This window comes from Lynx rufus, unplaced genomic scaffold (genome assembly GCF_022079265.1).
Source record: "Lynx rufus isolate CCGP_SWC_20201006 ecotype Redwood Valley unplaced genomic scaffold, mLynRuf1.p SCAF_20, whole genome shotgun sequence".
In the NCBI taxonomy this organism is placed as follows: Eukaryota; Metazoa; Chordata; class Mammalia; order Carnivora; family Felidae; genus Lynx; species Lynx rufus.
In genome coordinates, this window is record NW_025814835.1 from 17,697,085 (window position 1) to 17,723,119 (window position 26,035).

Below are 26,035 nucleotides of genomic sequence, written 5' to 3' on the forward strand. Positions count from 1 at the left end.
AAACCCAGGCAACAATACCCTTTGTAGCAAAAATGTACACGACAGGGTAGATACCATGACTGCAAAAACTCTAAGTACGATCTTTTTTCCCTTTAATTTCATAGAAAAGTATTAATGCCAAAAAAATAATCAAGGATTTGTATTACTAAAAAAAAACAAAAACAAAAACAAAAAACCACACTGGATAAGGTCAGACAAGTTGAACATACTAAAACCACAAAACATTTTCTCCTCCAAAAGGAGAAATAGATTTACAAAAAATATTGTAACGTTAACACCAAATGTCTCTCGAGGCAGTCCTGGTCTGCCTTCCAGTTTGCACGTTCATTTTTATTTTTGTCCCATATTGGGAAACACAGGACATCCTTCCGTATTTGCTGCTAGTTCTAAACACTGCAGTAGAGGGGGGAGCAGACTAGCCAGTTCAGTAGTCAGCAGAGCTGCGTTTAACAGAGAAAAGTACAGGCGCTTTGTGGGTTAAGAGCTGAGGCCATTAGTGATGAGAAAAACCACGCCCTGCAAACCCGGAAGAGTTCTTCCTGTTCCAAGGGATTCCTGTGCGACTGGAGCACAGTGCTGGGAACTCAGTAAGTTTAAAACAAACAAACAAACAAAAAAACAACGAATTATTAATACGCTTTTGATTAAGTAGTAAGCACATCAGAAGTGGTATTAATTTGGGTGGAAAAGCAAAGCAATGAAGTTTTCAGCCTTTCAGAGACTAATACAGCTCTTTGTATTCGGAATCCACTCTCCTTGGGCAATTTGCTAGGAAATCATCCGGTCTCTCGTTTGCACAGAGAACCGATTTACACAGGAAAAACTCTTCCTCAGTAGCCCAGATGATTTCAAACACAAGCCCCAAGGGCCAACCGGATGGCTGGCAAGGGGCGTGGGTTACCGGTGGTAGATGAGCTTGCTCGGCAACGGTGTCCGTCACGCTGCAGGACCGCAACCTTGAGGACGGTTCTCTTTGCTGAAGGGGGGAAAGGACACGAAGCATCGTGAAAACACAGGCCCAGAAACAAGTTTCGTTGGTTTAAAAACTAAGTCACGCAAGCCTATTGAGTGTTCTTTCATGTGAGAAGATGATTCGGTGAGACACCGTCTCTTCTGGGCCACGAGAGTAATCCCTCAAGCAGTCGGGTGGGTAATCGTATGTGTCATTACGAGTGTTTGCAGCAGACAGAAATTCTGACTGGTCCTTAGGAGGAAGTAACAGCAAAAGTAGGAAAAAGAGGCCAAAACAGAACACCCCTGTTCTCAAAAGGCCAGGGTAACACTCTACTGCTTCTTTAAGAAATGGCAGTAAGGGTGCCCGCGTGGCTCAGTCGGTTAAGCACCCGACTTCGGCTCAGGTCGTGATCTCACAGTTTGTGGGTTCGAGCCCCGTGTCAAGCTCTTGTGCTGACAGCTCGGAGCCTGGAGACTACTTTGGATTCTGTGTCTCCCTCTCTCTCTGCCCTTTCCCTGCTCACGCACTGTATCTCTCTCAAAAATAAATAAACATTAAAAAAATTTTTTTTAAATAAAAAAAAGGTGGGGGGGGGGTGCCTGGGTGGCTCGGTCGGTTAAGGTTCTGACTTTGGCCTGGGTCACGATCTCACGATTTGTGAGTTCGAGCCCTGCGTGGGGCTTGGTGCTGACAGCTCGGAGCCTGAAGCCTGCTTCCAGATTGTGTGTCTCCCTCTCTCTCTCTGCCCCTCCCCTGCTCATGCTTTCTCTCTGTCTCTCGAAAATAAATAGATGTTATAAAAAAAATTGGCACTAGAGGGGCGCCTGGGTGGCTCAGTTGGTTAAGCACCCTGCTTTGGCTCAGGTCATGACCTCATGGCTCGTGGATTGGAGCCCTGCATCGAGCTCTCTTCTGTCAGTATGGAGCCTACTTTGGATCCTTTGTCCCCTTCTGTCTCTGCCCCGACTCTGCTCATGCTTTCTCTCTCTCTCAAAAATAAACATTAAAAGGGGCGCCTGGGTGGCTCAGCCGGTTAAACATCCAACTTCAGCTCAGGTCATGGTCTCATGGTCCGTGAGTTCGAGCCCCGCGTCGGGCTCTGTGCTGACAGCTCAGAGCCTGGAGCCTGCTTCGGATTCTGTGTCTCCCTCTCTCTCTGCCCCTCCCCTGCTCATGCGCTTTCTCTGTCTCCAAAATAAATAAAAACAAAAAATAAATAAATAAAACAGTAAAAAAAAAAATGGCAACAGGAAGCTAGCAGTCTTGCGTTTTGCTCTGGGATGCAACCTTGGGGCAAACTCTAGCGTGATGTGAATAGAGGAAAAAATACTGATATAGATGGTTCTTAAACATTACTATTGACAAAGGATCAGTTGGAATCTAAGGCCAAAAAACTCAAATATGGTCTTGTGCTACTTCCGAAGGGTCAGTTACAATTTTAGCTTCTGAATCGAGTTGAAGTCGTACAGAACAGGAATGAGGGAAAATAGTGAGGTTCCTCTAAAACATCTAGTGTGTGATGTACAGTGTTCCTCTCACTCGTTTGTATTCATCTATCTTTTTAGAAAAACAGCCAAGAGACCCAATCATAGAATGGCAGTGGGTTACACACACAAAGGCCAAGTATCTAAGTGGCAGCAGATTCGTCCGTGGGATATGTACGTAGGTACTCGTTTTTAATACTTCAGTACTCACTTCAATGGTAAGCAAAAGGGGGTAAGGTCAAAGAAAGACTCTGTGACAGCGACGGGGGCCTACTCGGGCCCTTCCACAATGGTTAGGTTAGCACGAAGGATTCCTTCTTTAGTAAAAGTTCATGCTACTGTCCTTGAATATAGAGCGATCCTGACAAGTGAAACTGAAAAGGAGTCTCGTGTTCTCTTTCCAAGACATTCTCACTGAACAGCTGAATCAGACTCAACACCATCTTAAAATAATACGGACTCTTGCACTTGGATCTTAGAGATATTTTGGGCAAGTTCAGTGATTAAATGCAGGTGGTCCCTATACAAAGCACTAGAGATGCTAACTTGATACTCATGCTGAAGAAAATGAGGAGTTTTTACTTGGTAGGCTACAGGTGTGCATCTGCTTAGGTTCTTGCCCTGCTTACGACAGTCCACAGGTTTTCAATACACGGCTTCATTGCTTATGTTGTTTCCACAGCGACAGTTTTTACCAATTCAAATATCCCACATATAACATTTTTTTCCTGCCCTTTTAGTATTAGATTTTCATCTCGGTGGTATTTCTCTTTCTGCAGAACATTTACAAAATTTTAATATAAAACCACATTAACTGAGTAATCACTGCGACTCCTATAATACGGGCCAATGGTAAAAACACCATAACCGACAGAGTAACAATCTTGTGAGCGCTTACTTGCTTTTACTTTAGATGTAGTCCTCTTATCCGTGCACATCCAATACGGTTGTAATAATCACTATTTTTCTAGGATGCCATTTTCAGTGCAGTGACCACTATCATTTACTGTTATACATCTTTAAGTTCAATTTCTCGAGAAGCATGGAGAGTTGCATTTGTTCTCAACTCTATTCACAGGCAGGTATTTTTCTATGGACTTTTCATGCCCTTCCACGATGTGTTATCAAACATGGAGGTCTTCATGCTCATTGTGCTGCTTCTCACTGGGGCTTAGCCCTATCTGAAGTTTCTAGAAAGAGGCTCCCTGATGGTTAAGAACCCAAGTTCAAATGTTATCCTGAGGTCCGTGCCTCAGCTGCATAAGCTTTCTTAAGGATTCGTACTCTGGGACTTAGGGGACGTCTTCCGTCTCCCATCCTAACTCTGTCTTGGATGGGTCCCTTAAACTGCATCTGCGAAGTGAGAATGATAAAGTGGGCAGCAGGGTACTTAAGAGGACTAATTAAGAGGCCCAATGTCTCCCAGGTCCCCCTGTGAAATAACCACCTTTGTGATGGAGGCACTATTTACGAGCCTCTGGCTGGGAAAAGAAATTCAAGGTTAAAGGTGATAATAACAGAAATGGACTCTTCTTGAGTTCTTTACAAATCAAGAAAGATTCTCACCTGCTTGGACTAATTCTGTCCCCTGAGGAAGGGGGAACTTTGGAAAATGTCAGGGTTCTCTGGGAGCTGGAAGGACCTTGGTCATTATTTGCATACAAGAGTCTCTTAAACCGACAAGAAGTGATAAAATATTTGCTCAACTTCTCATTCAAACAAGACCATTACTTACGATCAAAGAACCAAACTGCTCCCCATTGGAGTCTGGAGTGATCTGAAGCCTTCTGCTCAGCTCCTCAGACAGCTCCTGAGGGCTGGTCCGGGACACTGGAGAGGATGGCGGAGGGGGCAGTGACAGACTGAGGGAGTCTCCAGTGATGTTCACTTCCTCGGAAATGGTCTCCCAAGGCTATCAAGGAACAAGATGCTGGGGTAAATGGTAGGAGCGTGGGATCCTCTCGTCACCTTGCCAACCACCACCACCACCGTGATAACTATAATTAACATTTACTGAGTATTTAAGGCGCGCACAATCTTCTAATAACCCTGAGGAACATGTGACTACTACCCTAATTGACAGGTGAGGAAACCGAGGCACAGAGTCACCTGTCAAAGAGAACAGAGCTAGGAAGTGGCAGGGTCAGGAGTTGATCCAAGGGAGCCTGGTTCTAGGGGCTGTGGTCTTAACCCCTTTAAAACACCACCTCTCTGAGTGGTGACTTACTTCTAGTACTGGTTACTACATGGGTGGGTTAAAAATGTTCTCAGAAATTCATGGATGATTTCCATGGATTTTCTTTTACTGTAAGTGCTGAGGAGTCACTGTAAGAGCAGCAGAGATGCTATAAGCTGTAATTAAACAGTGGTATTAAGTAACTTTTAGTGAACTCATTATGGAATCATTGATTTTGCTTTTCCAGTGTTGATCACTGCAATATTTTTATGAATGATCTTCATAAAACACTGTCTAAACAGAATGGATTTCTACTAAGTAAACACAGTTGTTAAGACTGCACAGAAGTAATTGTTCAACAACTGGTAACTGCTAATTTGTTGTTCAATTCATAATTCCCCCCACCCCATAATTTACCATAAACATTTAAGGGGAAAATAGTAAACGTTTCTAAATTCACCCAAATTCCTATTTTCCCGGCAATAAATCTCTTTCACGATGTCAAAACTCCTTAGTAGAAGTATTTGGTACCCAAACGAGGTACAGGGCTCATTTAATTGCTCACCTATGACAACCACATTGCCACTCACTAAGATACAGTTAGACTCTGGGGGCAGGTAAATAATAAGGTGAAAATATCTTCTTTTTTTTTTTTTTTTTTAACGTTTATTTATTCTCGAGACAGAGAGAGACAGAGCATGAATCGGGGAGCGTCAGTGAGAGAGGGAGACACAGAATCCGAAACAGGCTCCAGGCTCCGGGCCGTCAGCCCAGAGCCCGACGCGGGGCTCGAACTCACGGACCGCGAGATCGCGACCCGAGCCGAAGTCGGACGCGGAACCGACTGAGCCACCCAGGCGCCCCCGTAAGGTGAAAATATCTTCAGATTTCCAATGTGTTCTAGAAATAACGTCAGTCCCTTCTGCAACAGACAGGTATACGTATTCGTCAAACTTGACTTTTCCATGCCCTTCCTAAATTGGTATCCCAACGGTCGTCAGTTAGCTGTGAGGCCACCATCTTGAATTTTTAGACGGCATTTACCGTGAGAACACATCAGGACACAGAACCCACGTGGAGCCCACGGGAAGGAGGAGCTGCGGCGGGCGGAGGGTGCGTGGGGACGTCTTACCTCTGGGCCGTCTCCGCCCTCGCTGGGCTCTGGCTCCAGGTCCTCACTGATGTGTCTGCGCGAGCGGAAGCGTCGGTGCGCGGCCTCCTGGTTGATCTGCCTGATGTTGCTGTCCGACTCGGAGGCCACATCCCTGGGAGCATGGGGCGAGGGGGAGAGAGAGACGGGACAGCCGGTGTGGGTATCTGGCGCCTTCCGCCACAGTCCCGCGCTCGCCAGAGGCCTCCCACCCGCTAAAACGCGGCCGCCGTCGCGTCCGACACGGACCACTCGCTGGCCGTTACGTGTGGGAATTCGCCCAACGCGAACTGGTTGGAGGATAGTTCTGCGTTCATCTCAGTCAAGGAGACAGCGCGTTTAAATGCATCAGCACAACGTTTTGAGTATTTCAGGCAAATAGCACAAAATGTACTTTGGTGTTTAAGAAATCACAGCCCTCTGGGGCGCCCGGGTGGCTCAGTGGGTAAGAGTCTGACTTTGGCTCAGGTCATGATCTCACGGTTCATGGGTTCAAGCCTCACGTCAGGCTCTGGGCTGACAGCTCAGAGCCTGGAGCCTCCTTCAGATTCTGCGTGTCCCTCTTTTTCTGCCCCTTCCCCGCTCGCACGCTCTCTCTCTCTCAAAAAAAAAAAAAAAAAAAAAAAAGAAGAAGAAGAAGAAAGAAATCACAGCCCTCCATCTTTTTGCTCTAGTGAGAAGGCAGGCTTCTCAAAGGACAGGTGACTGACTTGGGGCCAGTCAGTGGTGGCCCCTCTAGGAGTCTAGCAATGATGAGGCGGCAACTTTAGGTTGGTAACGATTGGCCAAGGAGCAGAAAATAGTACAAACTCAAAGCCGGGATCTGGAGAGAAGTGCTCCTGACCCAACATGAATTTTTTAACATGAGTTTTTTTTTTAGCTGTGCGGATCTCATTTTGACAGAATCTCAGGATCATTCAGGATGACACTGTATTTCTCCCTATTAAACCACTGTAAAAAATTCACTCAGACATCAAGTGATCATTTCCCAAATCAAGTGGGATGTGAAGAACACAGCAACTTTTGTGTGTGTGTGTGTGTGTGTGTGATGTATCTCTCTTAATTCAGGATCTGAAAACATCAATTCAATCTTGAAAACTGCTGCAGTAAATTACAGGCAATCATCCTTTGGGAGAAATACTACTTGCCGGCTTTTAGAGTCGAAGTTTAAATGTCAAAATGTTTTGCGAAGAAAAATCAGACTCTTTCAATAAGACACCATATTCGGTTAACAGAAATGATGCTGCAAGTTAACATTTCAAAATATTTGAAAACGTTATTTCAGACTAATCAAAACATAGTATTAATCAAGGGCCCTCCTTATAGATTCTTCCTATAAAACATGGGTTTTTAAAAAAAAATTTTTTTTAATGTTTTTATTTATTTTTGAGACAGAGAGAGACAGAGCATGAGCAGGGAAGGGGCAGAGAGAGAGGGAGACACAGAATCGGAAGCAGGCTCCAGGCTCTGAGCCATCAGCACAGAGCCCGACGCGGGGCTCAAACTCACAGGCTGTGAGATCATGACCTGAGCTGAAGTGGGACCCTCAACCGGCTGAGCCACCCCGGCGCCCCTAAAACACGGGTTTTAAAACATTCTAATCTCTCAAACTTCTGCTACACTCCAACAGAAAGCCTGCTGGCCCCCGTAATAGTGAATAGTTTGTGACTAGCAGCATTGTGTGCAAATAAATAGGGTACTCTTTATTGCCCCTTTCTGAGACAGTTTGAGTATTTCCAACAAACACCTTTACATTTTTAACTTCCGGTAAACGCAGGTTAGCTTCCATGTAATCCACATTAGAATGATAATTACTTCTTAAAATCTGAGTCAGCGAAGTTTTGCTATTATCTGTGTACCTAATACATAAACTTTGGAACTCTCACAGAAATAACAATCTTGCGTATTTTCTAATTTTATTAAACTATAACTAGACTAAAAAATAGTACCTTGAGATACCTTCAGAGAAACTGACAAAACTATGGCTATAGAGAAAACGATTAACACTAAGGGGCACAGAAGGATACTGATCCTTTTCTGAAACCACCGGAACAAAATGATAGAAACTGACACTTTGTCGGACAGGTGAGAGAATGGAATGTCGCATTTGTGATTTTGCATTGCCACAGGTCTTTTTTGTTGTTGTTAATTTTTTTTAAGTTTGTTTATTTTTGAGAGAGAGAGAGTACGCGAGAGTGGGGGAGGGGCAGGAAGAAAGGGAGACACAGAATCCGAAGTAGGTTCCAGGCTCTGAGCTGTCGGCACAGAGTCCGAGGTGGGGCTCGAACCCACGAACTGTGAGATCATGACCTGAGCCGAAGTCGGATGCTCAACCGACCGAGCCACCCGGGTGCCCCGCCACAGGTCATTTTTATAGGACATTCAATTCTTCAGCACACAACGATTATGAAAAGTTATTACAGAACAGAGAAATAGTTAGGAGGAAAATGACCAGAATGAAATTCTTTATGAAATATGTAAAATATTTTAGTAGTGTCTAAGAAGGCCAAGGAAACTTGACATCATCCTTTCCCTTTTTATTAAGGATGGAAGCAATTTCCCTTCCTAATGACTGGCCTTAAAATATTTTATATACATCTATGAAAGACTTTCATCAGAATTTTAAATCTTCACTTGAAATATCATACATTCAGTTAGCATTTATTCAGTCAACGCTGAGTGACTAATGTTTGCATGCTGTGTGCCAGGGCCTAATACATACTTGAAGTGTTCCAGGGACTTCCGAAAGGTTAAGGGGAAATAAGGTTTTATTATTACCACGTCTGCATTTTGTATCCCTCAGAAGTATATAAAATTCCTTATTCTGGAAGGACTTACTTTAAAAAGTGGGGGAGGGACATTTAAAATCAATTATGCAAATCTCCCTTATCCCACATGCTCATATAATTAGTAATCAGTGTGAACCAGACACAACTAAATAGCATAGAGAGGTTACCTCTGATTTTGAAATTCCAACCCTGGGCTTTTATGGTCTTCACTGATGAAGTGAAAATAGTCACACAAGGGAGGCCTGCATGTCATTAAGCAACTGAATGAGCTGAAACTAGAAACAGTCACTAATGGGAAGATGAACATTTAAAAATATTTCTGAGCTGACAGATTAAAGTAGAAAATTATTTTATTGGGGGCAAGAAAATATTTTAGGAAATAGTTATCTTAATTTTCTTCAGTCATTAATTTCACCTATCTATATTCTTCACTTGATTAAAAAAAATTTTTTTTTAAATGTTTATTTATTTTTGAAACAGAGACACAGAGCACGAGCGGGGGAGGGACAGAGAGCAAGGGAGACACAGAATCCGAAGCAGGATCCAGGCTCCCAGCTGTCAGCACAGAGCCCGACACGGGGCTTGGACTCTCGAGCTGTGAGATCATGACCTGAGCCAAAGTCGGATGCCCAACTGACTGAGCCATCCAGGCGCCCCTTCACTTGATTTTCATGGGCAATATGCAAGTGGCTAAAGACAGGATAAACCATCAATTTGTCAGGTTCAGTGTCAATTAAGATCAGTATGTCAGATCACTGACACTCACCTACGTTATGGACATTAGTACACACTAATGTGACGATGAGCCCAGTTACTGAAATGTGATTAAATTGTTGCTAAGACAGAAGATGTACAAAGTATTTTGCAAGAGAGGTAAGAGAGTTAAGTGTTTGAGTCTCTAAAGCGCATCTTCATTTACAGCCTTAATTCCGTTCCTTCACCATGTTTTTAAAATTGTGGGTTTTGGAGTAAAAACCTTTCTGTATATATTTAAACAGGGTCAGGACAATTCTAAAATCAGGGGTGCTTTAAAAAGCTGCCCTCAGACTTGAGAGTGTGGGGATCGCTCTGTGGTCAGCCTTCCACCCTTCAGTTCCGTATCCAGGCTCGCCGGTTCCCCAAACCGTGCGCCTATCATCACTTTGAGAAGCGATTCACTTGTAGTCATTCATTCCGTTACAAGGTACTTTGCTGAGCTCCTACTCTGTGCCAGGCGCTACGGGTAGATCTGTGAGTAAGAGAACATAGTCCCTGCTCACACAGGCCGCCAGAGTATTACGTGCTCCCTGCTACCACGGGGGAAGCAGAGGTCCTTCACTGAGAGCTGAACAGAAGCGCGGTTCTCCCAGAGGAAGGTAGAGGCAGCCACAAGAAAGGGGACGTTCTAGTTTTGTTTCAGTGGTTGGGCAAGGGGGGGGGGCATCGGGGCATCCACGGGGCCAGGAAGAGCGAGTAGTCAGGAAGCAGCTGTGAACGGTCCAGCCACTTAATACACCGTAGGCTTAGGACTGTGGGTGGGGAATCTGGCAAGGGACAGGGTGGAGAAGGACCTTGTAAGGACAGCCGGAGGGCAACGAACTGTCAGTGAGGTTATTCAGGGGGTTGAAGTCTAGAGCACAAGCCTAGTGAACTGGGTAACACATGAGTCACAAGGACAGTCTTAATTCTCTCCTTCAGCACACGGCCATCACTTCTCTGTCTCATTTCCTCAGATACAGCCTTTTGATGCTTTTAAAAAAAAACACATTTTATTTATTTACTTTTGAGAAAGAGAGGCGGGGGAGGGACAGGGGGAGAGAGGGAGTCTTAAGCAGGCTCCACACGCAGCACAGAACCTGCCTCGGGGCTCGATCTCACAACCTGAGGCAAAATCAAGAGATGGGTGCTTAACCAGCTGAGCCACCCAGGTGTCCCTAACAGGCACTTCTTAATATCAATTTCCCCCCAAGGACTGTGGCAGTATTCTGTAAAAACTGAATTACGAAAATAATTAAGTTTGAATCAAAGCAATACTTTAGGGGCGCCTGGGTGGCTCAACCAGTTGAGCATCCGACTTCGGCTCAGGTCATGATCTCACAGTTCATGAGTTCGAGCCCCAAGTTGGGCTCCGTGCTGACAGCTCAGAGCCTGGAGCCCGCTTAGGATTCCGTGTCTCCCTCTCTCTCTGCCCCTCCCCTATTCACACTCTGTCTCTCTCAAAAAATAAACATTAAAAAAAAAAACAAACCATAATACTTGGCGAAATAAAGTTAAGGAGAAAGAACCTCAAACTCTCAAGAGTTCGGGTGGGATGAGGAGGTTACTATGGAAACTAATTCTTCTTCCTTATCTAACTTTTCTCAGGGTTTCTAGAAGCCATGCCCACTGGAAAAGAGGCACTCCCCGGGCCCCACCTGAGCTCTGCCGACGTCCTTCCTGGTTCAGCCTCTTTGGCATAGCTGCCTCACTCATAGGGACAGTCATGCCACTGACCCCTCCCTAAACTACATGTGAACCTGAACTTGGATTAAGGGCTGCATTTTTCCCATGTCGTTCTGGACAACTGATGAGCCAGCACTGCACAAATGATCTCTTTTGTTTTGGGTTAGTTCTTTGGGCCAATGCCCCCACGGTAGTGTGTTTACAAAAACAATATGAAGTGTTTTCTCAGAAGTTTCCTCATTAGGGTTTCACAGCTCTGGGAGGTAAGAAAGCAAGTATTTCCATTTATCCCAAAATAACAGACTTCAGTCTGCATGATTATTAGTGAAGGTGAACTTTTTTCCATATATGCACCGGCCATTAGTATTTCTTTCTTTGTGAGCTGTTAGCGGTCACTTTGCTCCAGTCGTAGGACACTCTGATCCCCACAGGGTGTTATGTGTTCAATAATGTTTAGCAAAGGAAGATAATGGTGCCTTGCTTAGGGTATTGCTACCAAGATTCTTGATTCAAGACTCCTGACCATTTACAGTAACCAATGTTACCTGGCGGCGGGGCAGGGGGTGTGGAGAGGGTCCAAGTTTTTTTTTTTTTTTTTTTAAAACATTTACAAATACCAAGAGTAATCAAATGGGTTCAAATGGTTTCACAACAGCTATGTTCAGTAATCAAAGGAAAACAGTAGAAAATAAAATAAAAAATAAAAGAACGAAACCATTTCCATTTAGATTTCTCTGGGGGGTACAAAATTACAACAAAGAAGAGTTCGTGATCATCTGGATGTGTGGATATTTACGCTGTCCTGTGAATAACGAGCCAGGTCCAAAGCTGACCAAGTGCATCTGAGCTTCAACGGAACCCACCTGGGGGCTTAGGAAGGACCGGCTATTCACAGATGCAGATCAGACAAGCTTTCTTTCCAACTCAAAACCTGGACTAGATTTCTTGGCTACCTCCCCCACCCTCAGTCATAAACAGAATCTCTCTGTAACCTCCAAAGATTAAAGGATTATTGACAACACTATCACCCATCACACTGCTGACACCACTTGTTTAAAAACCATCATGAGGGGCGCCTGGGTGGCTCCGTCGGTTGAGCGTCCGACTTCGGCTCAGGTCGTGATCTCACAGTTTGTGGGTTCGAGCCCCGCGTCAGGCTCTGTGCTGACAGCTCGGAGCCTGGAGCCTGCTTCACATTCTGTGTCTTCCTGTCTCTCGGCCCCTCCCCTGCTCATGCTCTGTCTGTCTCTCTCTCTCTCGATAATAAATAAACGTTAAAAAAAAAAAAAAAAAAAACCATCGAGAGCAAATTTCTTTCAGAGTCTGGGTTAAAGAAAAAATGATCTCATCCAATATACTTGCTTTTATTACATACTGAAAATGATGTAATGCATTGACAATTACCCTCCTCATCTTGGCTGCTAGGAGCTCAAATTTCCCTTTTCCTTCTTCGAATACTTGTTTTGCCTTTTACTGTATGCTAATAGATTCAGGTCTTGCCGTATACTATGATTTAGAAACAAGCTGCTACAAATCCTTTTCGAACATACTTGAGGTTTAACTAGTGTTTATCCTCTACCATCAAATACAAAATTGTTGCATGAACAAAACAGTAATCATTTCACTACGGCCCTGACGCTGGTGAGGGATTAGAATACACAGTAATGACTAATTCTGAGTCTGCAACCCTTCCATGGGCGTCTAGTTAGATCACGGGGATGATTTATAGATTTCCCAAAGAGGAAAAAAAAAAAAAGTGGCATTTCCGAATTAAATAATTAAAGGGACTAAAAGCCAAAAACTGAAGAGAAGATTGCACAGCCAATCTGTTTGCCGTTTTCCAATCTGGGTTCGTCAGGAGAGGAAGCTGAAGACCAGGGAAGTGATATAACTGCCATACGTAAGATAAATGTGGGGAAAATAACTTCAGTATGTCAGGAACCTATGTAAAAGAGTGTATCCATGTTGTCTAAAATGAATTAGTTCATACCTAAAATAGGCAAACCGGATCCAGGGAAAAGAACTGCTTTTTTATCGTGCAAATTCCGACGGGCTCTCGCGCTCTTTAACTAAATGAAGAGTAACCGTGTTGTTCTACGTGTCCGCATGTAGGGCAAAACATCCTACGTTTTTCTGAGGCGAGGCGGAGTTCCCAACCTTGCCCCCAAGAGCCGCCACGGTCCAACCTCCAAGTACACGGACACGTCCCCAGCCACGGCACGGTACTCACATTAAGCTTGGTCGGTGCCACTGAGTGGTCCGGTTGTTGTGGTTGACGTAATAGGTACGACCCAGATTGTCCACTTTCTCTTCCCAGCCGGGAGGCAGTGGAGGCGGGGGAAGCTCCTCCTGGTGCTGGGAGGCCGAGTCATTCGAGTCCACGACCTCCCAGCCATGCTGCGGAATAAAAGCAAATGAAGACCGTTGAGGTGGGCCCTTCACACGCGAGGAAAAAACAAACGCAGTGTGCTCTGGGTCCTCCTTCCTTGCTCCTTCGCACCCTGGCTCTTTTGGTGGCTTCACATGCCACGTGGGAAGAAATTCCCAAAAAGGGCAAAAAAAAAAAAAAAAAAAAAGAATGAATTCTAGTAGAGTCTCAAAAAGAATTCGGAGCAATGACCAATTAATTGTGCTGCCTTCTAACTTGACCGCACTGTACAGATCACCCCAGCTTTGGGTGTGTCCAGTCTATTGTGTTAAGCCGCATTAGCCTCTTTTCATGCTCATGTTTGTTATTTTGACCCGAAGGCCGCCAGGGCCGGACAGAGCCATGCCAGCGACATGGGTCATGTTACAGCTGTTGTCTTTTGGACACCCCCACAAGGTAAAAGGGAGCTGGGGCGCCAAGCCATACTGCACGTGTGTTCTAACAGAGATCACGGCACGAGGGGCCAGGAGGCCCGGGCTCCATCGCTCCCCAGGGAGGACAGCGATGGAAGCAGGCGAGGCTCTCATTCTGCATCGAGTACAATCGCGAGAACCGAAGAAGTCTGGAAGTTGCTTTCCACTTAGGCGCTCCCCAGTTGCGGCCACCACAGAAACAGGCTTCATGGTACCAGAGTTAAGAGTGACATTTTTGCCACACATATTTTAGGCATTAAGTATTCCTTCCTGACATCCCCTAGTAAAGTCACTGGAAAATTGAGTAATTCACTGGTTAGTGCAGTTGGAGAGCTAGAAGAGTGTAAAAAATTCCTTGGATTCGAGATAAAAATCTGTCGATGTGCTTATGAAATCTTCACATTCGTACATCCCTACCACCCACTTCAACTCCTCCCCGTGCAGAGGGATGAAGGCACACAAGTGAAACACTGCCTGGAAATATGACCGCTTGGCCTGCGGAGGGTTCCGATAACTTGCCCATAACACATAATTCACTAACACGTATATGCGACAGCTGCGAACAGATGTGGAAATTGGCCACAGAGGCGTCCTGGTTAATGGCCATTTGCAGAACGATACGGGAATCTAACAAAATAGCACCGCCAGGAGTGTGCGCTAAGGTGCACTGGGACCCACGATGTAGGTATGTGATTAAGGAGTTTAAAGGCAGCTATGCCAGGAGGGGGAAAAAAAGAAAATTCCTCTGGACAGCTACTTCCCAAACGGTATTTCTAGGGGAGAGCTTTTCCTAACACATCACCTGGGGGCCCAACACATAAAAAAAAAAAAAACAGAAAACAAAAAACAAAAAAAACTTGGAAAAGACTTTCTAAACGATTTCATGCACTTTGAAGCAATTCCAAGCGCTGTGAGGAAATTTACAACGAGCTGAAAGTCCAAAGAAAGAAGAGAATGAAATATGTGCGCACAATTTCTCATCGGGGTGGGGCTATGAATGAAATACGGGTATGGTATTTTATAAGGAGAAGCCTCTTCCATTATGGGTGCTGTAACATAAAATGAGAAGTTGACCTTTTTTTTTTTTTTTTTTTTTTTTTAACCAAAGCCAAACACATCAGTAGTTGATCACAGATTCACGGACTCAGTAAGTGTTTTCATAGTTAAGCTCTATCTACTTTTATGTCCTTAAACTGCTAGGTCCTAAATAAGATACTAATATGATCTGGCGCAAGGAAAACAGACCGAGGCCTGTAGTTTTGCAACTTACCTCCATGTCCTCTCTCTGCTCACTGTTTTCTTCATCTTGACCTCCATTTTTTGGCATATAGGCCATTTTCAATCGCAAAAATCCCTTAACTCGAGATTTATGACTGCGTGATGGAAGAAAAATGGTTATAAAGGATACGACTTGGTTACAACTTTCATATTTACAATGACTTTTTTTTTTTTTTTTTGCAAAAGATGCAAAGGGAAAAGAAGCCGAAATCTTCCTCAGAGAAAACCAATGACTGAAACATGAAGGACACCTGCGCCCCAAAGCCTCACCTTCTTGGTCTAAGGAGAAAATCCTTAAATGTATAGGGTCGCTCCATGGTCGGATCTTCGGTCTACAGGAAGAAAAAGTAAGTTTCAAAACTCCTGATAGTGTCGTGTTTTAGATACACCAAACTGGATTACAGAGCACACACGTTCACGTTCTAGAACGTGGGAAGGGTGAAAACGGGGTTGGGTCTTCACCCAGTACTAGACAAGTAATTACTTTAGAGGTCATCTTTATCTACCCAAGATCCACTAGATGTCACTATCAACACCCACTTTCAGGAGCCAACCCCAGCGTTAGACAAATGACAAAATTATAGTCGTCACTGCCGAGTGTAATTTCTAACTACAGGGCGCAGGCCTCAATCTCACTGCTGACTGATTTCAGAACCAGTGGTCACTGGTACCTTCTCGTTCCCTGTGATCCAAGAAACCGAACAATGGAGTTAACGGGAAAATGTATCTGTGAAGGCAATTTTACTTTATTTTTAACATGAAAATATCATGTCATCAGCCTAAGATAACTGAAAGATTATCTCCTCCACAGAGACCATTCCAGGTAGCGCCATCAATCAGCCTCTTGCTGGTGCCTCGTCCATGAAGCTAGGAGTGTAACTGTGCTATTTTTAAAAGAAATCCGTACTCATTTTATTGTGCAGGGTTAGCTGGTCAAAGCAAGTAGAAAGTTGGAAAAATGTTACTATTTCATTAATTTTTAAACACTTTATGTAGTAAAAATCCCAAATATCCAGGCCCTTTAATTAAAAACCATGTAAAACACTGACTTTGGTGGCAAGGGAGACAAACCGCCATACTAAGATGTACTGACGTACTATATTGGAGGGTTGTGTGTGCATCGATATTTGAAACGTCCCAGGTTTTACGTCATCCGGCCTGAAACTCCACTGGCTTCCTACTCTGCTTATAATAAACTGAAAATGCTTTCCTACGGGCGTACAAGATTAAACATGCCCTGCCTCCTAACTACCCATTACCTCACTGTGAGCCAGTCTCTCTGTCCTGGCCTCATCTGTCCTGGTGCACATCACATCCAATCCTGCCCCGACAGGTCCTTCTGCTAAACAGCTCTGGTTCCAAACGGCCACGGCTGGCTCCACTCTGAACCCAGGTGTGAGATCCCAGGTCACGCTCTCAGACGCTGTATCATCCTTACTACATGAGCCCCCCCTTACCACCCTCTATCACAGTATGCTGCTTTATCGTCCCCCTTTTCACTATCGGACGTTATCTTGGTCATTTACTTACTTACTAATTTGTCATCCACCACTTCTAGAATTAAGCTCATGAGACGAGACGCTTGGATTTGCTCACCATTAAATTCTTGGTGCCAAGAACATTGCCTGGCTCAAAGCAGGCACTTGTACAAGCAGCTGATTAATTCGTCTCATCTACCATGAACTACTGAAGCCATGAAAACTCCACCATTGCTGAAGGAAGTCAATTATATTCTCTCTAGACTGTCCTCTTTAAGGCAAACACAGTTAGGCATTTTGGAAACATTTTCTAAAAAAAAGATGTTTCCAAATGTATACATACCACTTATCATGGAAAATTTATTAATTAAGAATATTATTCCATTTCTTCCTTTTCTCATTTATTCAACCACAAAGAGTTTTAGAACAAAACCCACGTGGAAGATGTGCGGCTACGACACGGCACCTTCCCTTAGAGTTACAAGGATGTATTGCAGGGGCCATGGTATCAACCGGTAACTTGAACCTAAGGTAGAACAAATTCACGGACATGTGGAGATCACATTCCCCCCCCCCCAAAAGCGACTGATTCTCACTTGGGGATCGACGTGGTTTGCGGATATGGTATCCAAATTCGAGATGAATGGGCAAGTGTGGACAGGTGGGGAATCGGGGGGAAGGGTGGTTCAAACCGAGGAATTCGGCATGGGCAAAACCACGGGATGCTTAGCAGGCATGAGGAGTCGAAGGGATGCAGAGAACGCAAGAGAGTGAACAGAGGAAACCACAGAGCCTAGAGGACTCCTTTGATAATGGACCCACCCATGCACTGTGTGGTTTAAATGACAACCACCACACAGATCGAGAGGCAGGCCTCCTAGGTCTGTGTCCTGGCTTCCTTACTGACACAGCTGTGTGGCCAAGTGCATAAAAAATGGAAATTCACCTCCGTGGAAATCCTTGCATGCGAACAAGATGGTGATCTTGTAGACAGGGACAGGATTCTTCTTGGCATTACACAGGGTCTTACCTGATCCTGTTTGCTGGGAAAAAAGCCCAGTGGAGACCCCCAGGACAGCACTGGGAGAACGGCATCTCAAACGGGCTGATGCCGACAGCATCACTAGCCAAAGTGGACACCACTGCCCCCTGTTCTGGGGGCACTGAACATCCCAAAGAAAATCTTTTGGATACACAGCACTCTCATCTTAAAAAGAGTAACTGCTTTCAGGAGAACTGTAGTTACTAAGACATACAGCGAGAGAAACAGCTTTGTGAGCAAACGGAAGCAAACAGCCTTGCCGAAACCCTAGGCTCAAAATCTGCACGTGACCACCAAGAGCACCCAAGCCTTAGACTGAGCCCCCTGCAAACGCCCGCCCGGGCCCCTGAGCACATCGCACATCAATACCGGAGACCCAGAGTCTGGTCCAGCACTGCCTCCAGCCTAGTGATCACTGGGCAAGTTACCTCCCTGTCTGGGCTCAGATGCCCACATCTGTAAAATATAGGGAGTAGACAAAATGGTCTCTGAAGCCCCTCTAAGCTCTAGGACGCTGAATTCTATGCATGTGAGCGGGAATCACTACCCTTCTACCAGCCATAAATATAAAATATATAAAAGCCAAAAATACAAAAACTTATCATCTGAGTTACCTTCAGGTACCGCTGCGGCACCAAAAACAATACCACCACCCTGAAAAATGCTTCGCTCTAGAGAAACGGAAATTCAAAAGTTACCGTGATTGCCTAGAGCAGCACTTGACTATAATAGGAGAAATTCATGCTTTTAAAATAGCTCTCTCTACCCCAGTGTGTTTCCCATGGATACAGAGATTGTGTAGCTGAAGGGGATGTGTGGGCTTGGGGCTCAAAGGGCAGGGGAGATACAACTGAAAGACGAGTCAAGAAAAATTTCACAGGCGTAACAGGCAAACAGCTGCCAGAAAATGTCCCTCTGTTGTTACTACAAGTCTTGGAGATGGCTGGCCTCTCAATAATTAGTAAAGGCAAGTCATAAAATTTGAAGTCCTAAAACTTGAACCTAAAAGTCATGAACTTTTGGGGCGCCCGGGTGGCTCAGTCGGTTGAGAGTTCGAGGACTTCGGCTCAGGTCACGATCTCACGGTTTGTGAGTTCGAGCCCCGCATCAGGCTCTGTGCTGACAGCTCGGAGCCTGGAGCCTGTTTCCGATTCTGTGCCTCCCTCTCTCTCTGCTCCTCCCCTGCTCATGCTGTCTCTCAAGAATAAATACATGTCAAAAAAAAATTTTTTTTAGAAGTCATGAACTTTTAAACAACTATCCACTGGCTTTAACGAACAGATACAAAAATGGTAGCTCAAGAAAAATTGGCAAGAAAAGCAGAATTACAGTTAAATTTACTGCTGGTGCCCCCCCTACCAGAGCAGGACAAAGGGCGGCTTTGTCTCACCGAGAGGACAGATGTCAGGCAGGTAGGACAACAATGACCTCCCTCAACTGCAGTGTCTCGCCAACCCCACGCACCTCCAGCGAGCCCCACCACCCCAGCCCACCAGGTGACACACAGTTATCGCGGTCGCCTGCACCTCTGCTGAGTGAGCCGCGGAGCAGCTGCGACGACGTGGTCTCACGGAGCTGGATAGAAACCTGGGGTCACCCGTGCGCATGCCCTCCTTCTACAGGTGACAACACAGAGGTCCGGGAAAGATTACTAACTCATTAAGGCTGTCAAGGCGACCGGCCTGTCTCCCACGTCCAAGTCAACTGTTCTGGAGAGCTCTTTTAAAGCCCAACCTTTGGACACTTCTGTGAATACGGATTTATGTTTTCTTAATTCTCGGATCTGCACACAAGGCGGGACTACCAACCTTGTTTATTCTCCCCTGCTTCCTCTCCTTCCTGCCCGCACTCCTGTTCTCAAAAATAAATAAGGAGGACAAGAAATATTAAAGGTGAGTGGCAAATCCGGAATGGGAACAAAGGAAGTAGAGGGCCCTACCGTCCTGAACTCCCACGACCTTGGACTCTGAGGGCCGAGGATGAAAGTGCATCACAAGTCTCAACTGACTTGCTTTCTTCTGGAAGCATTTGAGGAGTGTGAAGCACGGAGGCACCCATCATCAGAACGGGGAGAGGAAGCCTGTTTTCTTTCACACAACTACTCCTCACTCTTTCCTGTTGAGGGGACAATGACGGAGCGGACACTGGCCTCCTCTGGCCACTGTGCTGGATAAGCGAGGTAGCGACTCTGACGCGCAGGGCACCTGGCCTCACACAACCCTCCCCACCCTGCCTCTGTTCCGACTGCCTCCTTCGTTTGTCACCCTGGCGGAGCTCCAACTCAGCCCCTCGCCACAGCCCACGGGGCCCAGCAGGGCCCACACGTGCCAGATCCGAGATGCCAAGGTGCTTGTCAGTTACGCCATGCACCCCTGGAAGGGTGGGTTCCTAAACCTGTCCGCTGAGAGGTAGGGTTGCTCTGACCCTCCAGTCTTCCTGGGGTCTGAGCATTTACAGCTGCAGGTGAGGACGACTTAGGTAAGCCACTCCTGAGATCCTGAAAGCACGATTTTACACTGCAAATCCCAATATCCACTGGTAATGAACCCAACATGCCTCTAGAATTTCATTCGGCAAGGGAAGAAGGTTCTTTAGCAAAAATCAATTAATGGGTCTAAAATATTTATTGTTCAAACATACGTGAAACAGGATTTAAATGATCAAAAATCATTTGTTAACCATCATGAGAGATTATACTAAGTTTGGTTCTGCTGTCTGGGATCTTCTCCATGAAGCTCCTGATTTAGAGAAGAGCTTCATTCAAAAATTAAGGCAATAATTTCTTAGACCATAATCAAGACAGATTTTTTTTTTTTTTAAGGAATAAAGGTTCGTGATATCTTGAGGCAATAAGATAAAGCCCCACTCTTGTTTAAAACGCCCTAAAATAGGAGTCTCTTGGGTGGCTCAGAGGGTTAAGTGTCCGACTTTGGCTCAGGTCACGATCTCTCTGTTCATGGATTCGAGCCCCACATCGGGCTCTGTGCTGACAGCTCAGAGCCTGGAGCCTGCTTCGGATTCTGGGTCTCTCTCCTTCTCTGCCCTTCCCCCACTCATGCTCGCTCTCTCAAAAATAAACATTAAACAAAAATAAAATAAAATAAAATGCCTTAAAATAAACAAATGGGCATGTGTGTGTGATAATTATCTATATACATGAGATATACATATGTATCAGCATGAAGATATATGCTATTAGGTATTCTGCTAATACAGATTTAAAAAACAAACACTCTCTTCAATTTCTAGGATTTTAAACATTTGGGCTTTTTCTTATTACCTAAATTAAATGATCTTGGTGTATCAGATGCATAGAACACAGATGCATGCCTCAGGTAGGGGGAGATGGCTGAATGAAAAATCACTAACTAAATCTGGTGGGGGTTTAGGAATCCTTCTAATAGCCAGAATTAGTATCTGAGGCAATGGGAATCTGGAATCATAAATTATTTTTTACCCAAGCCAGGGAACACTGTCTCACCTTCACATGTGCCCCCAATATGGTGCCACTTGCCACATGAGGCTTTTTCAATTTTAATTCATTAACATGAAAGAACGTGAAAGAACATTCTAAATTCGGCTCCTTAGTCACATCGGCCACCATTCAAAAGCTCAACTACCACGTGGCTACTGTAACAGGTGACAATGCTAGGCTACATGCGGAAGAAAGCTGCTTCGCCGGATTCTTCCTCAGAGATTAGCATCATATCCATCAGCAAACAGCTGCTGAAGGATACATTCTCTATCGGCTAATGGGCCTGCATAAAATTAATAACCAAACATCCAATCAGATACCTTCAACCTCGAAAGGGCCTGCGTGGGTTAGCAACGGCAAATGTCCCACCACGTTACTGCTCTCCATTATCTTCTCTCATCACTGATGACACCATTTTCCTATTTTATCTAAGATTTTTTGATTTTGACAAATATTGACTCTACCGGCCATATATATAACCTGCCTTGACAAGGGGCACGGAGCTATCAAGAAAGGAGCAACCGTTACTGACTCCGCAAAATACGTCCAAATGCTAATGTCCATTTATCACACCCACGCTTGTGTTCTATAAAACAAAACGACACCGTGCAACCTTCCCACGAGTGCCCTACACGTAGGGTCAAACGCACCCACGATAGCACCTCAAACCCTGAGCCTGAAGGCCGTGTCCATTCAGAATACGCTACTTGGTTTCTACCACCACTTAGAAGGTGAAGAATGCACCGCCATGCCTCTCCTTGGCTTCCTCTGTGGTCCATTTCCCAGACTGCAGCTGGCTCCATGAACCTAGTCGTCCATCGTTAAGGACGAAGACTGCTGCACTCCAGCATAAGCCCATAGTGGGGCAGGTGCAAAACTGGGCAGCTCCACTGCTCACCTGGCTCGGGTCACACACAAGTTCTCAGTGTCCTCCAGGCATTCGCTGTCTACCTTCTTTCGTCGGCTCGTTTCTATTCCAGCCTCCAGCCCTGGCACCAGCTCGTCCTTTCGAAGCTCACTCTTGCCTCCACCCAAACCCAGAGCTAAGCTAATTCCCTCTACTGAGGAACGCTGTTCCATTCCGAGCCCCACCCAACCTTTCCAAACCAATGAGCACTCAATCACTCAAACGGGGGACTGTTGGAGCAGGTTGTTTAAAACATTCCACTCACACCTCTTCAAGAGTGTTAGCACCTCATCTGCCTCGACAGAGATGTGGTTCTTCTGTCAGGGACAAGGGTGGTTAGGGATAACCATGAAAGAACTGGCCAACCAACAAAATACCGCCTGAAAACGTCAGCGGATGGCTTCAACCGGAAGAGCACAGACAGAAGGCCAACGGATGCAGGAACACGTGAAGAGTCTTTCCGTGCAAACGTGGAGACCTCCACACCCTCCCCATGTGACTCTGAAAGGGCAACCAGGTTGGCGAAGGCTTACGTAGTCGGTCCCGTGCAACCCACGCGCCCTCTGCAAGTACCTGGGAGCTTCAGGTTTTTACACAGAATAATGTTTTCATGACATCACTTTTCCTTCCAGTCTTTGGGAAGGGAACGTGCTCGAAACTTCCTTCCTCAATAGCTCCCCTGAGTCAGTAAGAATAAATTGCTTGCTATCACAATCCTTTCACAACATCTCTTCAGAGCTTCCTGGGTAAGACACAGTCTTTCTTGGTATTTAACATATGGTAACAGCCACCATTTCAATGCAGCAGACTTGCACTAGGCAGTTTAAGTCACTTTGGTTTATAGACTGTTGATGCTATTTGCTCACAAAGTATTTAAAAAAATTAACAAGGGGGAGCCTGGGTGGCTCTGTTGGTTAAGCCTCTGATTTCGGCTCAGATCATGATCTCTCAGTTGGTGGGTTTAAGCCCCGTGTCGGGCTCTGTGCTGACAGCTCAGGGCCTGGAGCCCGCTTTGGATTCTGTCTCTCTCCCCCTCTCTCTGCCCCTCCCCTGCTTGTACTCTCTCTCTCTCAAAAGTAAACATTTTAAAAAAACTAACAAAATTAACAAAATGGCCTTGGAAGGCAGAAACATTTGACTTACCCTCTCTTAGATACTATTTGAGTCACTTTGTGCTGCCCTATGGAAGAAGGAGCAGGAGGGGTGGGGACGGAACAATCTGGAAAACCGTAGCTGAAATTCAAGCCAACCTGCCTTTCCCCAAGGCCTCCAGGTTAAGTCTCCCCAGGCTACCTACATCGCCTCTGAGCACACAGAAGACACTGTTACCCTCAGTCATCAGTCACAAACTCCAACTGTTCTGCTACTCATCTGAGCAGAGAGAAATGGCAACAACATCACACGGGCTAACTCAGTACAGTTTCTAAGGCTGCGGTGGGTGACGCCAGCTGACAAGTTCGCCCAGAACCAACAGCTTCTTTTCTCTGGTCTTCCTGCTGCCTGAGAAAAGCCACACACCCCAATCTGGGAAGTGCTAGCTTGTATGGATGTAGCCCAGGAGAAAGAGCACGTGTAATTCTACACAAAGACAACAAATGTCTGAGTGGCCCCAAAGGGTGGATTTGCAAGCAAAAACATTCCGGTGACAAGGGCGAGGGTTGGACGGAGAAAGGGAGCTGTTTTCCATGATGTGACAAAGGAAGCCCAGAAGAGAAAGAGGCTGGTGATGCAGACAGGCATACTTGGATGACTCAGATACGCCCGATTTTCACAGTTAAGCTCTCTGCCATCCCCCTGAAGAGACTGCTTTCTAGAAAGGGCCAGGGTCAGAGTACGTGCCCTTCATGTCAGCCTGCTCCACTGCCTTGAGGAAATACTGCTCTGAAATACACCCAACCGGAAACAATGAAAAGCGCTGCTCACGGCATGCAACATGAAGCAGGTAATGGTCCTTACCGGGAGATGATTCAGGGGTATGTCCACCTGTCCCAGGAAGTCGTCTCGGGTCTGTGGAGAAGAGAGCAAAGAGTTAATGTCCCCATCTATCCACTGAGTGTCGGTATTCTTTAAAATATTTAATATGTGGGGCGCCTGGGTGGCTCGGTCGGTTCAGCGTCCGACTTCGGCTCAGGTCATGATCTCACAGTCCGTGAGTTCGAGCCCCACATCGGGCTCTGTGCTGAGACCTCGGAGCCTGGAGCCTGCTTTGGATTCTGTGTCTCCCTCTCTCTCTGCCCCTCCCCTGCTCATGCTCTGTCTCTCTGTGCCTCAAAAATACATAAAACATTAAAAAAAATTAAAAAAAAAATATTTAATGTTTCCTTAACATAATGATTCTGTATAAGTCACGGGATGAAACGTACAGCATATAGTCGTGGCACCGTAACAGCGTTGTAGGGCGACAGAGGGTAGCCACACTTGTGAGCCCTGCATGAGTGAGGTATGGTGTCATCACCATGTCGCAGACCTGAAACTAACGTAACGCTGCGTGCCAACGATGCTTCAGTTAAAAAAAAAAAAAAAAAAAAAGTTTCTTTATAAATAGAAAGGGCCAGGGCCTGACACTGGAGTGCAGCGTCCGTGCGGATACGTGCAAGGCAGAAGGCCCTGATGAGTGGCAGACAGATGTCGCCTGGGAGACGGGGAGGAGCCCAGGGCGTGGTCCACCAGAACCTGAGCTGCCCGAGCCCCTGCAGGGTGTCCGTGACCCCCCAGAATGGAAACAAATCGGCTCTAGGAACTGGGGAGCATGTGATCAGTACGGGAAGGGACACGCGGGACCACAGAGGGTTTGGGGGCACAGCTGGCCCAGTTCACACAGGAGACAGTAGTGACATCTTGGGAACATTCTAACAATATTTAAGTGCTACAAAGAGCTTCCTGAGAGCTGAGAGTCCAGGGAGAGAGTAAAAGTCTAATGATTAATAAATCTTACAAATTACTTCTCATTAAAAAACGGCCTCAAACTTGCACTCTTATAAGTACACTACTCTGGAATCCAAGTTCATGGATTGAGTTTGCTGGCTAATTTCGGGACACACCGTATTTCTTCCTGTCTCTGTCCTACCACACAGCATTCATCTTTCTGACGTGAGACCTACATGAAATTCATTTGGAGGAGCTCACGAACCCCCTTTCAGACCCGGGAAGTCCTAACTCAGGTCCAGGGGACACTGGCCTGGACCACAGGGTGTTCAACAGGTCTCGCTGACACTACGTCCTGTAAAGGTGCTTGTGTCATGGCTTCGGACATTTAGGTGACCCTGGCGTAGAAGTCTGTTACCCTCTTATAAACACACGCAGCTTCTTACCATATTCAAAATGCCTAAAAGCTGGAAAGTTCTTCAGGTGAAATCCGACCCGTCCCACTGCTAGCCTGAGGAAAAGCCCAAGAGAGAATCCAGACCTCCTAACCCCAAATCCTGGGTTCTTGTTTTCACTCCTTGCTGGTTTACCGAGGAATTTTCTAATTCACAGAACCTTTTTTTTTTTTTTTTTTTTAAATGTTTACTTACTCTTGAGAAAGGGAGAGAGACAGAGTCAGAGCATGAGCGGGGCAAGGGCAGAGAGAGAAAGAGAGAGAGACACAGAATCCAAAGCAGGCTCCAAACTCTAAGCTGTCAGCACAGAGCCCAACATGGGGCTCAAACCCACAATCCATGAGATCATGACCCGAGGGAAAGTCGGACGCTCAAAGTCACCCAGGCGCCCAGAAACTACTTTTTAAACGTACTTGGAAAACTTCTCTTCTTGCATTTGAGAAGAAGCAGTTGGTAACCATGAATGAGATTTACTGAAATGATTTGCTCCAAGCTCAGGATTTCCTTCTACGTCATTTAAAAAAATTTGATTGGGGCGCCTGGGTGGCGCAGTCGGTTAAGCGTCCGACTTCAGCCAGGTCACGATCTTGCGGTCCGTGAGTTCGAGCCCCGCGTCAGGCTCTGGGCTGATGGCTCGGAGCCTGGAGCCTGTTTCCGATTCTGTGTCTCCCATCTCTCTGCCCCTCCCCCGTTCATGCTCTGTCTCTCTCTGTCCCAAA

At 45.8% G+C, this 26,035-nt stretch overlaps 1 protein-coding gene across 1 annotated transcript in view; it reads right to left on the reverse strand.

Annotated features, from left to right (window-relative positions):
* NEDD4L (NEDD4 like E3 ubiquitin protein ligase) overlaps window positions 1–26,035 on the reverse strand; it is a 342,953-nt gene that overhangs the window by 57,041 nt on the left and 259,877 nt on the right. Inside the window, exons 6-12 of the mRNA XM_047086375.1 lie at window positions 23,953–24,003; window positions 15,365–15,426; window positions 15,087–15,189; window positions 13,206–13,372; window positions 5,748–5,880; window positions 4,175–4,351; window positions 902–976 (exon numbers count right to left, since the gene is read on the reverse strand). Coding sequence (XP_046942331.1) covers window positions 902–976; window positions 4,175–4,351; window positions 5,748–5,880; window positions 13,206–13,372; window positions 15,087–15,189; window positions 15,365–15,426; window positions 23,953–24,003 — 768 coding nt within the window. The remainder of the gene's footprint in view (window positions 1–901; window positions 977–4,174; window positions 4,352–5,747; window positions 5,881–13,205; window positions 13,373–15,086; window positions 15,190–15,364; window positions 15,427–23,952; window positions 24,004–26,035) is intronic.